Here is a 17,498-nt window from a genome sequence, read left to right as displayed (position 1 = left end):
TATTAGTCCCTTATCAGAGGTGTTGTTTACAAATATCTTCCCCCATTTAGTTGGTTGCCTCTTTATTTCTTAAAGTGTACTTCTGATGGAGACTAATTTTCTCATTATTTACTTTAAATTTTTGTTATTTCATCTTCATTTTGAAGGTTATGTTTGTTGGGTATACATTCTAATTTCACAGAATTTTCCTTCAGTATTCAAAGGTGTAAAAACACATTGTCATTGAAGGCAAAAACATTATCTTTGGGTTTCCACTGTTTCTGTGTGGAGTCAGATGTCAGTCTTCTTGTTTGACTTTTGAAAGTAATTTGTCTTCTTTTGGGGGCAATGCTGCTTTATTTTTCTCTTTCCTTTGGTTTTGAGCCATTTTACTGTGATGTGGCAAAATACAATTTTTATTTTATTCTTTCTGCTTGGGGAATCTTAGGGATTTTTGGATCTGTGGCTTGATATCTGTGCTAGGTGTTCTCTGCCTCTACCATGTTCCACCTCATTCTCTGCCTTGGGAAGCTGACCCAAGGATTAGATTATAGTAATAGGTCCCATGCTCTCTGGTTTCCAGTTGGGTTCAACCAACTAGGAACATCAGTAGATCAGAAGGAGGGAGAAGAGGTCAGGGTAAATATGCCTCTGGTTCCCTTTGCAGAAGGCACCTTGGGTTTGATGTACCCCTCCATAAACGGTCACTGTTCCTTTCAAAGAGGCCTTCTCCACATGACTGCTTAAGCCTCTGTTTCCCCTCAAACTTCTGGGCCTAGAAGTAGTGACAGCTCCTGTGTTGCTAATCCCAAATTCTTATAATATTACTTGTCATTCACCTGCCCACACCTTTGTAATTAGTCCTTTTGTAAATGAGCCCCTTCAATTTATGCCAATTTAAGTGTGCCATCTGCTTATCTTGGCAACCTGTACTAATACCAGAAGCAGCCTGTGATGGTTAATTTTGTGCCAACTTGGCTGGGTTGTGGTGCCCCGATATTTGGTCAAACATTATTTTGAATGTTTCTTTGAGGGTATTTTTGGATGAGATGTATATGTAAATCAGTGGACTTTGAGTAAAGCAGATCGCCCTCCATAATGTGGGTGGAGGGTAATCTAATCAGTTGAAAGCCTGACTGGAACAAAAGGCTGACTGACTTCCCTCAAGCAAAATGGAATTCTCGGGGGGTGGGGGGTGGGGGGTGGGAGATGAGGGTAAGGGGGATCAAATATATGATGATGGAAGGAGAACTGACTCTGGGTGGTGAACACACAGTGGGATTTATAGATGATGTAATACAGAATTGTACACCTGAAATCTACGTAATTTTATTAACAATTGTCACCCCGATAAATTTTAAAAAATAAAAATAAAAAGGAATTTTCCAGCAGATGGCCTGCTGACTTCATCTGCAACATGGGCTCTTCCTGGTTCTACAGCAGACTGCATTTAGACTTGAACTGCATCTTTCCTGAGTCTTCTGCCTCCTGGCCTTCCCCATCAGATTCTTGGCTCACTAAGCTTCCACAACTGTGTGAGCCAATTCCTTAAGGTAAATCCATATATCTATATATATCTATACCTTTCTATCTATCTATCTATCTATCTATCTATCTATCTATCTATCTATCTATCATCTATCTATATTGCCTACTGGTTCTGTTTCTTTTGTTTTTTTATTTATTGGGGTGACATTTGTTAGTAAAATTACATAGATTTTAGGTGTACAATTCTGTATTACGTCATCTATAAATCCCATCCAGAGTCAGTTCTCCTTCCATCACCATATATTTGATCCCCCTTACCCTCATCTCCCACCCCCCAACCCCCTTACCCTCTGGTAACCACTAAACTATTGTCTGTGTCTATGAGTTTTTGTTTCTCATTTGTTTGTCTTGTTCTTTTGTTGTTTTTCGTTTATATACCACATATCAGTGAAATCATATGGTTCTCTGCTTTTTCTGTCTGACTTATTTCGCTTAGCATTATACTCTCAAGATCCATCCATGTTGTCACAAATGTTCCTATATCATCTTTTCTTACGGCCGAATAGTATTCCAATGTGTATATATACCACAACTTCTTTATCCATTCGTCTATCAAAGGACATTTTGGTTGTTTGGTTCCAATGAACATTGGAGCACACGTTGTCTTTATGGATAAATGTTTTCAGATTTTTTGGGTAGATACCCAGGAGAGGGATAGCTGGGTCATATGGTAATTCTATTCGTAATTTTTTGAGGAACCTCCACACTGCCTTCCATAGCAGCTGCACCAGTCTGCATTCCCACCAACAGTGTATGAGGGTTCCTTTTTCTCCACAGCCTCTCCAACACTTGTTACTATTTGTCTTGTTGATGATAGCCATTCTGACTGGGGTGAGGTGCTATCTCATTGTGGTTTTTATTTGCGTTTCTCTGATGATTAGTGATGTTGAGCATTTTTTCATATGTCTATTTGCCATTTGTATGTCCTCTTTGGAGAAATATCTCTTCAGGTCGTCTGCCCATTTTTCAATGGGGTTGTTTGTTTGTTTTTTGTTGTTGTTGTTGAGTTGCATGAGTTCATTGTATATTTTGGATATTAACCCCTTATCGGAGGCACCGTTTGCAAAAATCTTCTCCCATTCAGTTGGTTGCCTCTTTATTTTGTCGAAGGTTCCTTTTGCTGTGCAGAAGCTTTTAAGTTTCATATAGTCCCATTCATTTATTTTAGCTTTTACTTCCATTGCCTTTGGAGTCAAATTCATAAAATGCTCTTTGAACCCAAGGTCCATAAGTTTAGTACCTATGTTTTCTTCTATGCAGTTTATTGTATCAGGTCTTATGCTTAAGTCTTTCATCCATTTTGAATTAATTTTGGTACATGGTGACAGATAGCAGTCCAGTTTCATTCTTTTGCACGTGGCTATCCAATTCTCCCAGCACCATTTATTGAAGAGGCTGTCTTTTCTCCATTGTATGTTTTTTGCTTCTTTGTCAAAAATTGTCTGTCCATATTTATGTGGTTTTATTTCTGGATTCTCAATTCTATTCCATTGGTCTATGTGTCTGTTTTTCTGCCAATACCATGCTGTTTTGATTACTGTAGCCCTGTAGTACAAGCCAAAGTCAGGGAGTGTGATACCTCCAGCACTGTTCTTTTTTCTTAAGATTGCTTTGGCTATTTGGGGTCTTTTGTGGTTCCAAACAAATCTGATGATTTTTTGTTCTACTGCTTTAAAAAATGCCATTGAGATTTTGATGGGGACTGCATTAAATCTGTATATTGCTTTGGATAATATGGCCATTTTAACTGTGTTGATTCTTCCAATCCATGAGCACGGAATGTCTTTCCATTTCTTTGTGTCTTCTTCAATTTCTTTTAAAAATGTCTTATAGTTTTCAGCATATAGGTCTTTCTGGTTCTGTTTCTTTGAAGCACCCTGACTAATATAGGATGTTAGGAAGTAAACCCTGAGGAAGTAGATCTTCAAATGTAACTCTTGTTCATATACTCAACAAGCACATGGATAATCTTCTTGCTGAGAAGCAATGGGGCATGAATAATTCATGGCGTGAAGTGACATCATGATTACTCATATTGTCACCAGAAGATGAAATGGAAGTGAGATCAAGTGGCTGTAGCACTTAGTTTCGATGGCAACAAAAGTGCAATAAAGATTGTAGAGTCATCTGGCATCTCATAATAACTTTAAAAAACACAGTTAGAAAAAATGTACATAAATTAAGAGCTTTGACTATAAGAACATGCATTAAAAAATTAGAAGGCCTCCATGGTGGGTTTGAAGGAATCTCTCAACCTCCAAAATTGTATAACATGACATTGATCCATCATCGCATTGGTGATGTTACATTGCCAATCACAGGGCCCATATAAATGTAACAGATGATCAGTTTAAAACATGCTCCTTGAGATTTAGAGGCAACCCATCAGTACTGTGTCATTCTAATGTAAGAACAAGTTGGTCATATAACTACTTGAAATCAAAAACATTAGCCATGATCAGTGTCCTTTATATAAGATGGAGTGAAAGGCAAGAAAGAATCAAGTAACAAAAAAGAGCTGTAATAGTTCCTGCCTCTGTAACTGGTCAAGAGGGTGAATATTCAGGGGCAAAAGAAGTATACTGTATCATGTTTCTGAACTATTCCTTCTGGATCTTCCATACCCACCTCCCAAATACACATAAATAAATCCTTGATGAATTATTACATTTGTAGTGTTCTGTCTGCTTCCTGTAGAGACTATGATTAATAAAGTTCTTTTCATCATTTTTTGAAGATCTTCAGCTATTATTTCATCAAATATTGCTTCTGTCCATTGTCTCTCATCTCCTTCTGGAACTCCAATTATGGTATGTTAGACATTCTCATGGTATTCCTTGTGTCCCTATGCTTTCTCACATATTTTACATTCATTTATGCCTCATTATGAATATTTCCTTATGGCCTATTTTCAAAATTTCACTAATTAACTCTTCAGCTTTGCCCAAACTATTAGGTTGGTGCAAATGTAATTGCGGTTTTTGCAATTATTTTTAACCTTTTCAACCGCAATTACATTTGCACCAACTTAATACTGTGGAACCCATCCTTTAAGTTTTTAATTTTGGTTACACTATTTCCCACTTTTTTTTTTTTAAGGAGGGCGCAGCTCACAGTGACCCATGTGGGGATTGAACTGGCAACCTTGGTGCTACCAGCACCATGCTCTAACCAACTGAGCTAACCGGTCACCCCTATTTCCCACTTCTAGAAATTCCATTTGGATACTTTTTATAGCTTCCAGTTCTTTCCAGTTCTCAATCTTGTCTCCTTAAATACATTAAGCACAGTTATTTTAAAGTCTATTTCTCAGAATTCCACCATCTAGATCGCTGGCTAAGCTGTTTTCATTATCTGTGGATTATGATAATGTTGTTTTTTCTTTTCATGCATCTAGTTATATTTTATTGTGCACCTGATGATGTATGTGAACAATTGTATATCTACTTTGAGGCCTAGCATGATGTTTTCCTCCTCCAGAAAGAATTTACATTTACATCTGAAAGATGGCCAGAGGCATTAGCAATGCTACCGTTTTTCCCTTAAAATAAAACCTAGCTGGACAATCAGCTCTAATGTGTCTTTTGGAGCAAAAGTTAATATAAGACCCGGTCTTATTTTACTATAATATAAGACCGGGTCATAATATAATATAATATGATATAATATAATATAATATAATATAATACCGGGTCTTATAATATAATATGGTATGATATGATATAATATAATATTATAATACCGGGTCTTATATAAGGCCAGGTCTTATATTAATTTTTGCTCCAAAAGATGCATTAGAGCTGATTGTCCGGCTAGGTCTTATTTTCAGGGAAACACAGTAGATCGCCTTACTTCAATTTCAAGGATTGAAGTGATTTAAAATTGAGCTTCAATCCCAGCAAGGTCAAACTTTGCTGGTTTACACCCTTACCATGGAGAATGTGGTCCTTGGAGTCTTAACAGAGTATGATTCTGACTAGAGACCTCTTCTTTTTTATTCCTTGGCCCACCAGCAAAAGCCTTTGAATTTTCTCACAACCAGGTGAAAAGTTGTCCCAAATGTCCTGCTCCTTCTAAGTTTCATTCTTCTCCTTAAATTTGCATCTTGAAAAATGGGATGATGGTAACAGAACCAAACCCGCTGGGTAGTTGTGGATTTAAAGGAGGAAATCCTTGGGATCATCTGGAACTTACTATTTTTAAATAAATGCAACCATTGTTCGGCTAAAATGGATAATTTTAGGGTATTTTTACCTTCTCTCCTATAAAATAAAATATTTTTTACATAGTCATTGAGGAGGTGGGGTGTAGGAACATCTACTTTAGGAGTTATGTATAAGGCATCTCATTTGATCCTTACAACCAACCATGAAACAGGTATAATTTTAAGTTTTCATGTGAGAAAACTGAGGCTGTGGGAGGTTAATTTTTCCAAGTAACATAGCTAGTAAGTGGACAAATCAAAGTGGCTTGCTCACCACTGCATTAACTACACTTATTTGCTGGATGATGATGAACAAAGATGTGTAAATAACCACAGAACCGAGCACTCAACCAATCATGTGGGGTTTGACTGACACCAGGTCACCCCATCGGATCTACACTGGCACAAGTCCCAGCTTTTTAACACCCATCCCTTGTTTTCAGAAAGGTCGGAGGCAGCGGGGAGAGGCCTCCCACCGTCCGGAAGCCTGCCGCTGTCCCAGGAAGGCGGAGCCGCTGCGACACAAAGGCGAGTCCTACGTGGGTACCGCCCCAGGACATAAACAGGGGCGAGTTCTCCCGGGAGGCCAGTGCGCGGCCGCGGAGCTCGACCCGCCCATCGCTCCGCCCCCCCCGGGAGAGTCGGCGCCACCATGGAGGAGTACCATCGCCACTGCGACGAGGTACCGCCCCTCAGCCGCCTCCGAGAGACCCCCGCCTCCCAGCCCCCCCACCCCACCTCGCCGCAGGGTCTCAGCTAGCTGATCTCCAGGCGCCAGGCAGCCCTAATAATTGGGGTGCAGCGTCCTCTGAGCTTGGGTCCTCTGCTCCGGGCCAGGGATCCGCCCCGCCCGTCTCCCTCCCACCCCAAAGATCGGAGGGTGGGCTGAGAATGGGTGGGGGGCAGGGATGGCTGAGAGCGCCTGGGGCCGCAGTGGGGTCGGGGCCGAAAGGGTGGAAGGCCTGACTTGGATGTATGGGGTGTGGCTGGGGTGGTGGGTGCCGCCCGCCTGCAGGGCAGGCCTTGGAAACCAGTTTTCCCAGCTGTTTCCTTCGTCCCTTGGCGTCCCCAAAGCAGGTGTGGCCTCCCTGCGTGCGAGGCCTTGATGGCAGAGCCGCATCAGCTCCCTGACACTCTTAGCCTGGTTTGGCCGAAAGGAGGTGCTTTATGGATTATGTACCCTTGCTTACTGACTCAGGCTTCCCACATCCTCACCAGAACCTCATGATGTCAGTTATCTTACTCTTACTGATGGGGACTCTGACTTTCATGGTGGCTAAGTGACTTGCCCAAAGTTTAAAAGACCAGGAATGGCAGATGCTCCATTTGAACCCAGGCCTCTGACCGCACCACTACAACTCTGGCTTCATGTGAACTAGTAGGAGGATGAGGCCTATTGGATCCCAGCATATCCTGTGACAGGCCTGCAAAGGCAGAATAGACAAAGACGTTTTCTGTCCAGTGGTAGCCACAGGTGAATGGTGTGGTGAAAAAAGGTAGGCACGTGGTGGAGGCACAGCAGAAAATGATACATTACTAGCCTGGAAGAAAAGGGTTTCTGGTCCACCCATCTTGAGGATGTGGGCTTCTGCAGAAGGTAAAACCACATTTAAATGAATCAGTTCTGTGATGCAGGTAGCATACATACCTACACGTTAGTGATATTCTTATTTTAGAAATTGAGCCACAAGCAATTTCACCCTCAGGCATATCCCCCAGCAAGTGCTAGTCTCCTGACTCCGAAGAGAGTTCTGTATGGCTGTACTTCCCAAATAGAATATTTAAAAAGAAATAAAATTACATGTGTTACCATAGCCACCCAGTACATCCTGATTTTTTGTGACCTTCCAAATCAAAGTGAAATGGGCATCCTTTAATTTGTAGACCACTTTTGAAAATAGATGAGGACCTTAATGTAAGGTAAAATGATCATTTTAATAAGGTCAAAATGTGAGAACTGTGTTCATAATATTTCTAATTATTCAGGGTATTTTTATTCCTTTGTTGTTGGGGAATTCTGTGGCGTAATTGAGTTGAAAATGTTTTACATTGATATTTAAGACGATACTTATTTTCAGAATTTACTTGCTTTTGAACTAGTTTTAAGTTGTATAGTGGGATTTACCAAAAATGATGTCATAAAGCACCTGAAAATGTCTCCATGGAAACAAATCATGTATTACCTGAAGAATTTTGGTGTAGATTTCAATCTTATCACATAGCCTAGGTCTCTCCTCTAGAACACTTACATGTCATTAATAGTCGCTTTGAACTCAGCAGTCTATCAGGTCACTCCAAAGGAAAGACTAAGTTGCCAGACCTATTATATAGTATTAAAGTGACATTAATTTAGAATGATCAAATATTTTCATAATCTTTTATTCAGGAAAGCTACATTTTTACCTAGTATTAGTTAAAAACAAAATTGAATTAATCTATGAAGCGTTCTGTTCTCATGAACCATGTCCTTCTCACTTTACTGCAGCCATCTCCTATATACTGATAACACATCTTTATACTCACCTTCTGCTGTGTCCTGGGCTTTACAATGCAATGATTCTCAATCTAGGGCATTCATCAAAATCACCAGTAAAGCACTTAAAAAAAAAAAGGTGGTTGCACAGGCTCTGTCCTAGACCTAATGAATCAAAATCTACAGGGAGGTAAGTGGGGAAAGCATTCTGTAATTTTAAGTGTTCGAAGTAGGATTAGCAGCCTCAGCAGACCGGATGTCCCCTATCACTATGGTCTCCTGTCACTAATACCTGTCTAGGCCAGCCTAGGGGATTCTCTGTATCATCATGACTACAAATAAAAGGAAGTCTGTTGAAAGCAGCTTTATCTTTTGTTTCCACCCTTTAGGTTCGCTTCAATGCGGAAGAAGCCCACAATATTGTTAAAGAGGTGAGTTATATATATTGTTCATTTTGAAGCTGCTGCATTGATTGCAGTTTTTTTTTTATTCTTTTATTTATTGGAGTGACAATTGTTAGTAAAATTGCATAGATTTCAGGTGTACAATTCTGTATTACATCATCTATAAATCCCATTGTGTGTTCACCACCCAGAGTCAGTTCTCCTTCTGTCACCATGTATTTGATCCCCTTTACCCTCATCTCCTACCACCCTTGCCTTGCCGTCTGGTAACCACTAACCTGTTGTCTGTGTCTATGAGTTTTTCTTAAGAACACTTTTAATAGTCCTGAATCATGTTTAACTGCACCAAATTCTAGAAAATAATGAGCTGGCCCTACCTGCCTTTAGTCTGGGCTGGATTGGCTTGCTCTGTGGGCATTAGCAACTTGTCGGTCTGTCCTGAGAGAGTGCCTCACCTTCCTGAATGTTCTGGGTCACAAACTCACGCAGAACTCAATCAGGGCTAGCCTTGTACAACTAGGATCAACTTGAGGCCTAGAGAGGCACCTGAAAATCCTACCATATTTTAATAGTTCACAATTATGTATTAGAACTATGTAGCCCAGGAATATTTGATTTTTAAAACAGAATGCAAATGTTTTTAATACCTTGACAATACAAAAGCACAAATGAAGGTAATTGGGAGGTGGAAGAGGGGATGGTGATCATGGGAAGGGCAGGAGTGATAACCTTATTTTTCAAAGTGGAAAGTCAAGAGGGACTGTCCTTGGTCGATGGAACATGAAGAAAAGGATGCTGGAGTATTTGAGGAGCCTTTTAATAGTATCTTCTTTACTCACATTCTGAGCCAAATGAAAAGACAAGAGTCACTAGACAGAGAATAAAATATCACCTTTGTTATTGGTAAACACTGGGTTGGAGATTGGAGTTTGTTTTGCTAACTCCCTGCCTGTTCAGTTCAGACCTTGCAAGAGGCATCCATGGAAAAGACTGAGTCAGCAAAGACACACTTAGCCAGGCTGATGCCTTTCCTTGGTCTGGGTAGAGAGGGAAGGAGAAATCAAATACCCACGTCCAAGGCATTTGGGAGATTGGCTCTCCCAAACGAGAATGGTGAAACAACTGTTGTCAGTCACCAACCAGGTAACTCACTCCACCTCCATGAGGAGGAATCATAATAGGTGGGACAAGAGGCCAGGAATGTTAAGGAAAAATCCTCTGTGTGGAAGGAAATGCCAGGTGCGGAAGAGAAACATGCTCCTAATGGGATAAATATATTCAAGTGAAAATAGCCAATTCAATATATTGAGGGAAAGGGGGAAGAAGGTGGCAGGTGGTCTGAGGGAACTGAATTTTCATCTCTCTTAGCAAGAGCTCTAGGAATGTTGTCTATAATTCATAAATCAAGAAGTAGTGATAAAACACTATTTGGAGATACTTAAGTAACCCTTAGAAGAAATGAAAACAGTTGTACATTGAAGTTGTTTCCTCTAGGGAGTGGGGCTGGGGATGGGAAAGGGCGAGGAGGGGATTCTTGCTTTTCATTGTAAGTTCTTCTCTTTCCATTGGATTTTTTTAAATGATGTACATGTGTTACTTTGATGTTTTATTAAATTAAAAAAGCCATGCTTCTGAAACTGGGATACGCATACTTGGTGGTGGCTACGTGGGGCTAGGAGCCACTGGGAGCGTTTTAGAGCATCAGTTTTACTTAAATACTTGCATGAGGGAGCTAAGTAATACAAGTAATTTCACTGAAAACATTTTTTTGAAAACATTTTTAAATAAAAACAAACTCTGACACATTATGGAGTCAAAAGCAGGCTTCACTTGAAGTTTTTATATAAAATATGAGACTTCAAAGAAATCTCAGGTTTGCTACATGTGACTTTCAGCTCCACGTCTACCCTCTTCCCTCCTCCTATTTCCCCATAAGCCAACTCTTTGCTGATGAGGCATCAGAAAGGAGGGAGGGAGAGAGGAAGAGAGGGGGAGCAAGAGGGGGGAGAGAGAGAGAGAACTATTTTAAACATTTTGGCACTTCCTAGATGATTACAGAGTTTCAGTAGGTATTTCTGTTTTCCTTATCTCTTGCTGATCTCCTTATTTTCTTTCCTTACGTTTCTTGCTCTGAGCCCCTATGCTAATATTTCTCCCTTTGAAGTCTTACAGCCACTCACTTATCAGTGATATGCATATATTTTATTTATTGTGAGTAACAGAACTTGCCCCCAAATTCTCAAAGAAAAGTGATACAAATGGAATTACCGTGGAACTTAGTCTAAAGTAGAATTGATTTCGGATGCCCAGAGAGTCTATCAAAGGCAATATTACTTCAACAACAAACATTTACCGAGTGTCTGCTGTGTGCCCATGTCCTGAATTTGGCTCTGGGAATACAGACAGATTGAGGACCTCATTATCTAGTGGGCCTCGTGGTTACCGCTAAAATTAAGAAGGCTGAATGTTAATTAATAGTCATTAGCAGGGCTGTTTACAGTGTGATCCACAGCCCCTTGATGTTTTCTGTCGTTTAGATAACCCTAAAGAAAATGGAGTGCTCTTAGTTTCCCATTAAGTAAAGGCAGTCTAGGGAGAGGAGGAGGTTTACCCAAAGGTCACGGGCTTGGGGATGGTAAAGCCAGAATTAAAATGCTGTTGCCCTGACTGTTGGGCCATTGGCCCTCGTAACTGTCATGTTATTGAACATTCTAGGAGAATAATTCAAGTGTTGCTCCTTTCTTCAACCCCTCTAAATTTAACTTTTCCTTTTACATTTTATCACTAGTGAAGATTTTATACTATCCAGCTTAACATTCTGTATTAATTAGTGCCTTTCTGAATTTTTACTATAATTGTAGTAAATGAAAGCTGCAATTTAGAGGGAGATTAAGGTGGATTCTCTACATAAAGGAGTGCTTTATTATCCAGGCTCTATCACTTGAATAAAAAATAATAGCAGCAAAATAAGTCAGAGAAAGGCAAATACTGTATGCTCTCACTTATACGTGGAATCTGAAAAAGCCAAACTCACAGAAACAGAGTGGAATGGTCATTGTCAAGAGCTGGGGGGTGGGGGGTGGGAAATGGGGAGATGTTAGTCACGGGGTACAAACTTCCAGTTATAAGATGAATAAGCTCTGGGGGTAAAACGTACAGCTTGGTGACTACAGTTAACAATACTGTATTGTATTCTTGAAAGTTGCTGAGAGGCGATCTTAAATGTTTCACCCCATATGCAAAAAAATAGTAACAATGTTAAAAGATGGATTTGTTAATTAGTCTCATCATGGTAATTATTTCACTATATATGTGTATTAAATCATCATGTTGTACACCTTAAACTTACATGATGTTATATGCCAGTTCCATCTCAATAGAACTGGAAAAATAAAATAAGCAGCAATAATGATAATGACGAGGATGATAATATCTGACATTATTTATGTGTTTACTCTGTGGCAGTCACTGTGTTTGAGCACATAGTGTTCATGATGTCGTTTCATCTTCACAACAACCTGAAGATCAGGCTGTTATCTCTACTTTAAGGATTAGGAAGGAAACTAGGGGTTTCAAGAGGTTAAGTCACCTGCAAAATATCACACAGCAAGTAGGTGGCAGCAGTGACCTTAAAAACCTAAGATCATGATACTCTTACTCAGGTCTCAGAAGTGGATGCAAGTAAGCACTGTGGAAAATTATTTAACGTTCCCTTTCCTGGGCACCTGAAAGTATTGTTTGTTGATGATTTGCTTTTAGTGTCAGCTGTGCTAGTTCTTTTTTTACTTAAATTTATTAGGGTGACAATTATTAGTAAAATTACATAGACTTCAGGTGTACAATTCTGTATTACATCATCTATAAATCCCATTGTGTGTTCACCACCCAGAGTCAGTTCTCCTTCCATCACCATATATTTGATCCCCCTTACCCTCATCTCCCACCCCCCACCCCCCTTACCCTCTGGTAACCACTAAACTATTGTGTGTCTATGAGTTTCTGTTTCTCATTTGTTTGTCTTGTTCTTTTGTTTTTGGTTTATATACCACATATCAGTGAAATCACATGGTTCTCTGCTTTTTCTGTCTGACTTATTTCAGCTGTGCTAGTTTTATAGCTAAGCAATTATATAATATGAAGGAGAATGTCATTATTATACACGATAATTAATTTTTTCATGAGTTTTTTGAGCCAAATTGAGGACATACGCTGGGGAAGAAGATCTGAAATGCTAAGAATTAAATTTTTAAATTGGTTTCATCCTTTCTTTTTAGCATCTAAAACCTACCGTGTTTCCCCGAAAATAAGACCTAGCTGGACAATCAGCTCTAATGCATCTTTTGGAGCAAAACTTAATATAAGACCCGGTCTTATTTTATTATAATATAAGACTGGTTCTAATATAATATAATATAATATAATATAATATAATATAATATAACATAACATAACATAACATAACATAACATAACATAACATAACATAATATATAATATAATATAATATAATAATATAATAATATAATATAATATAATATAATATAATATAATATAATATAATATAATATATAATAATACTGGGTCTTATATTAATTTTTGCTCCAAAAGACGCATTAGAGCTGATTGTCCGGCTAGGTCTTATTTTCGGGGAAACAATGGTAGTTCAAATCCCACCTGTTTCAAAGCCATTCTTTAACCTTTTAAAATCTCCACCCCTCATAATCCTTTTATGACATAACTATCACCCTTGAGTAGTCTTCCCTGTGTTACAGTTATTTTATTAGCTTCCTGCTAGGTTATGTCCTTTACATATTTATCTTTACGTAGCCCATAGTATCACGTAGAGTGAGATAATGCATGCAGAAATGTTTTGAAAATTCTTAAACAATTAGAGACAGTGCATAATGAGTACTTACCAGATGCATATTTTCTAAGACGCTTTATTGGGTTATAAATTATTCAGTGTTTTGAATAAATTTTTGCTGCAATTTGTGTATAATTTGTTTAACTGTCCTCTGTCTTTTCAGTGTATAGATGGGGTTTTGGGTGGTGAAGATTATGATCAGGACAACATCAACCAGTGGACCGCAAGCATAGTGGAACAATCTTTAGCACATTTGGTTAAGCTGGGAAAAGCTTATAAATACATTGGTAAGTATTAGTGTCCTTCTTCACAAGTTTACTCCCCTTTGTCCTTGTGGTTTTTCTGAATTTAGAGAATATAAATGGATGATAGACACTCAACTTGGATACTAATAGGGTATGAAGGACTTCTGAATTATTCATCAAAAGATAATATATGATAACACCTAAAAGATGAAGATCTTTTGCTACTTGAAAGCAGTTTGAGCTCCTGCCAACCATGTACTTGTCCTTGATAACGTCACCTTTTACACTTGCATCAGTTATCTCTTTCCACTGAAATCTACTGAACTCTACTGTCTTCCTTTCAGTAGCCCCATGCCTCCTTACGTGTAGGACTGTGACGTGCCACACGATAATTGTTTGTAAAGTGGAATATTTTCTTTGTTTCGGTACCTGAATTATGCCCATGAGGCAAGGCCCATATCTTGGCCCAGAATTTACCTGCACTACAATCACCAGTGGTTATGGCAATGGGCAACAAACAGACTGGATCCAGTGGGGACAAAATCATGGTAATAAATAATCAAGATAAGAGGCGTATTTCTTTTCAATCCATTTCCTGAATGCTTTGTTTTCTGTTATTTTTACACCTTGTAAAGCTCTGAACTCAAACACTTAGATCTTGGATATCTTTTCCTTTGTTTGTAAGTGTCCTCGCTTTGTGATTTTATTTTTAGTGACCTGTGCCGTGGTCCAGAGAAGTGCATATGGCTTTCACACAGCCAGCTCATGCTTTTGGGATGTCACATCTGATGGTAAGAGACCTTAAGCTGATTCAAACAAAATCCAACTTCTAGCAAAGTCAAACAGTGTACTTTTTATCAAATGCTTATTTATCTCTAATTAAATTCTGAAAAGACTTTATCCACAGAATTGCTTTGTATCTAGTAACTAACAAGTATTCTTTCAGACAAATGTAAAATGTGAAGATTTAAGAGATTGTAGGAAATAAGAAGTTAAAACCTATGAAAAATGTACATATATTCTCTGGTAATTTCAATGTTTTGCTGGTATTTCAGAGTCCTTTTTTGTGTGTGTTTTCAGGAACCTGTACCGTAAGATGGGAGAACCGAACCATGAACTGTATCGTCAATGTTTTTGCCATTGCTATTGTCCTGTGACAGACTAAAAATGTTTTGGCTTTGAATTTGTCAGTGTATCCTTTCTAAAAAGAGTAACAGTTACTTATTAATGTGCTAGATGACAGATGTGCAATATGCTTCAAAGCTATCTACAAAAACTGAATATTATAAGCAAGCAATCTCATTGTAAGTTGGCAGATTATCTCATATTCTGTACAGAATCATTTAAATAGGAAAAAATTATTGTCAACAAGAAACAAATGCAGAAAAATGGCATGACATGAAAATACAATCTTACACGTATATTTATACCACCTTTTCACTTACCATTATGTACCTAAGGAGATGGGGAAATCTATTCAGATAATAAAATTCTCTTTCAGCTTCAGAGAAGTTAACAGGGATAAATATTTGAACAAAAACAGCTGCAAGGATAAATCTGGAGAAAATAATAATTAGCTAATACTTCTTAGCTTTTTTATTTCTTCTTTTCAGTTGTACGTATGACTTACTGAAAAGTAATTGTTCTTTTTTCTATCAACTAATGTTATAGTAGCAACTACTATTAACTTGTTTACCTTTTCTGAGAACTGTTAAAACAGTTTTTAAATTTTCAAATTGTTGGATTTACATTTGAGGGCGAATTAAATCTGGTAACCTGAATTCTCTAGTTAAACAAAATGAGTTACCATATATGATGAAAAGTATATGACTAACAGCTGCCTTACAATTCACGCATTTCACATGTAACATGTATTGAATGCCTGTTATGAGAATATTTCTCGTAGTCATTATAGTTGACTGGTAGTTCAAATTCTAAGTTTCTTTTGGCACCTGTTCAATTAGACAACTAACATTTATGTTTGGGAAGGAAAAAAAAGTGTTGTTTTACAGGAGAGGAAAAAAGTGAATCTGGTTATCCATGTAGAAGTAAGCAAAATGAAAAGCACATTGCTGACAGAGAATCATAGATGTAATTTTGAGAATTGCATCTAGCAAGTAAAAAAATGCATTAAAATATGCAACTCTTACTTAAAAGGCCTTATTAGCAGTCTAACTGTACAAGTAGTAAATTCTGTTATCACTACACCTGTAAATAATTTTAAATACTTATTATGTGGGGTTCAAATTAAATGGAATAAAGTATAAATTAAAAGTATACAATCATTAGCAGGTTATTGAAAATCTCAGGGCTTATGAAATGTCATTAAATTTATTAAGAAAGTGAAAGATGAAAAGTTAGGGTATACAGCTGGCCACCTAATGTGAAGTCAATCTGCTATGTAACCTTGAAAACAAAATCAAGTTTGCGTAATACCACTAACACTAATACATTTAGGGAGTGGAACCATGATTCATTGAATTTTGGGAGGAAAGGATAGCTTAGTATTAATGTTGATATTAAGATAGTATTCTTATAGGAATACTATGTGCATGTTTGATATTTTGCTGTGTAACAATAATTCTTCAATGTTTAAGAATATTAAGAAAATACAAGTGTAGAGTTTAATGTAGTGATCTACATTTTTGGCACGTCGAAAATTCTCAGTCATTAATTACCTTTATGTTACTTTACGCTGCTGGCTTTAGTGCCCTTGAAGATTATAATAGTGACCAAAATATCTGTGCAATTAAGACTCATTTTGATTATTGTTATTGAAGCCTGATCTTAAAAGAATAATAATCAAAAATACCTCGTGAACTCGCTATCTGCTCTGTTTCTGGCTAAAATATAATAAAGATTATCTTCCTGTGCTGTACTTTTGCTTCTGCATGATCATTGAATTGTTAAAGAAATGGCATTGTGCTTACTCTAAGAAACTCTAAATAGGAATGAGGAAGAGAAATGCATGTCGGACTACATAGATATATTGTACAGAATAAATACGATTAAAATAGCAACCCAAACCCAGGATTCACCATTAAAACATAATTAATAGCTACTGTTTTATGCCCTTTATTTTACGATTTTAACACAAAATTTCATTTAAAAGAAAGTCAGTGTAAAACATATTATGTAACTATTCATTAGCTTTTAATGACTATTTTTGGCAAGGAATTTTGTCCTGTTTGTCAACTTGCAATTGAATTGTTGCATTTTTTTTTAATTAATGACTTCAAGTATGAAAAATTAGGGTATTCAGATGTAAGTACTAACTCGGATTTTTGTAAAGCTGTAATTTTATGTTTGTATAGTACCAATATGCTGCCGTAAATGATGGCAACATCTCATTACAGTTTCTCTAGTAAAAAGTACTTTTTTGCTCTTCTTTCCAAGTTGGGTGTTATCTAATTATGTATGAGTCACTGAGAACATTTTCACCACCTGCATTCATCATCCATTTTTAAAAGTAATCTTACAATGCTGGAGATTATATTTTCAAAGTTTGAGTTAAAAAACCTTGTCTATCCTTGATAACAGCTTTTTAAAAATGGGAGAAAAGTCTGTGACTTTATGGCAAAGAAACTAGATCTTATAGCAGACACCAAAGAAAAGTGGCTTAAGAGGCTTATAGTTTCAATGTCAAGTAACTCAGTAAACTTGACCCTTGTATGTTTATTAAAAGTACCCTATAAAAGGATCTTTAAGCATTCAGCCCTGCCAAGATTTAGATGACCACCATCTATATATGTGGATTCAGTGGTCCAGGAGATTCTAGCCCA

At 37.7% G+C, this 17,498-nt stretch overlaps 1 protein-coding gene across 1 annotated transcript; it reads left to right on the top strand.

Annotated features, from left to right (window-relative positions):
* The first annotated feature begins 6,231 nt into the window (after positions 1 to 6,231).
* On the top strand, positions 6,232 to 16,594 carry DYNLT3 (dynein light chain Tctex-type 3). Its single transcript, XM_074323308.1, has 5 exons — positions 6,232 to 6,413; positions 8,594 to 8,635; positions 13,635 to 13,758; positions 14,430 to 14,507; positions 14,797 to 16,594. The coding sequence occupies exons 1-5, from the start codon at positions 6,384 to 6,386 to the stop codon at positions 14,871 to 14,873; spliced, it is 351 nt and encodes a 116-aa protein (XP_074179409.1). The 5' UTR covers positions 6,232 to 6,383; the 3' UTR covers positions 14,874 to 16,594.
* The last annotated feature ends 904 nt before the right edge of the window (positions 16,595 to 17,498 follow it).

The sequence above is a fragment of the Rhinolophus sinicus genome, chromosome X, assembly GCF_036562045.2.
Source record: "Rhinolophus sinicus isolate RSC01 chromosome X, ASM3656204v1, whole genome shotgun sequence".
Lineage (NCBI taxonomy): Eukaryota > Metazoa > Chordata > Mammalia > Chiroptera > Rhinolophidae > Rhinolophus > Rhinolophus sinicus.
Note: the sequence above shows the minus strand (reverse complement) of the source record. Positions and strands in the feature narration are given on the sequence as shown.

Excerpts from the sequence above, each read along its gene's own strand:
- DYNLT3 (XM_074323308.1), top strand. The coding sequence starts at position 6,384 with ATGGAGGAGTACCATCGCCACTGCGACGAG. Across the intron at positions 8,636-13,634 it reads CCCACAATATTGTTAAAGAG|TGTATAGATGGGGTTTTGGG; the intron begins GTGAGTTATATA and ends CTGTCTTTTCAG. Across the intron at positions 13,759-14,429 it reads AAAAGCTTATAAATACATTG|TGACCTGTGCCGTGGTCCAG; the intron begins GTAAGTATTAGT and ends TTTTATTTTTAG.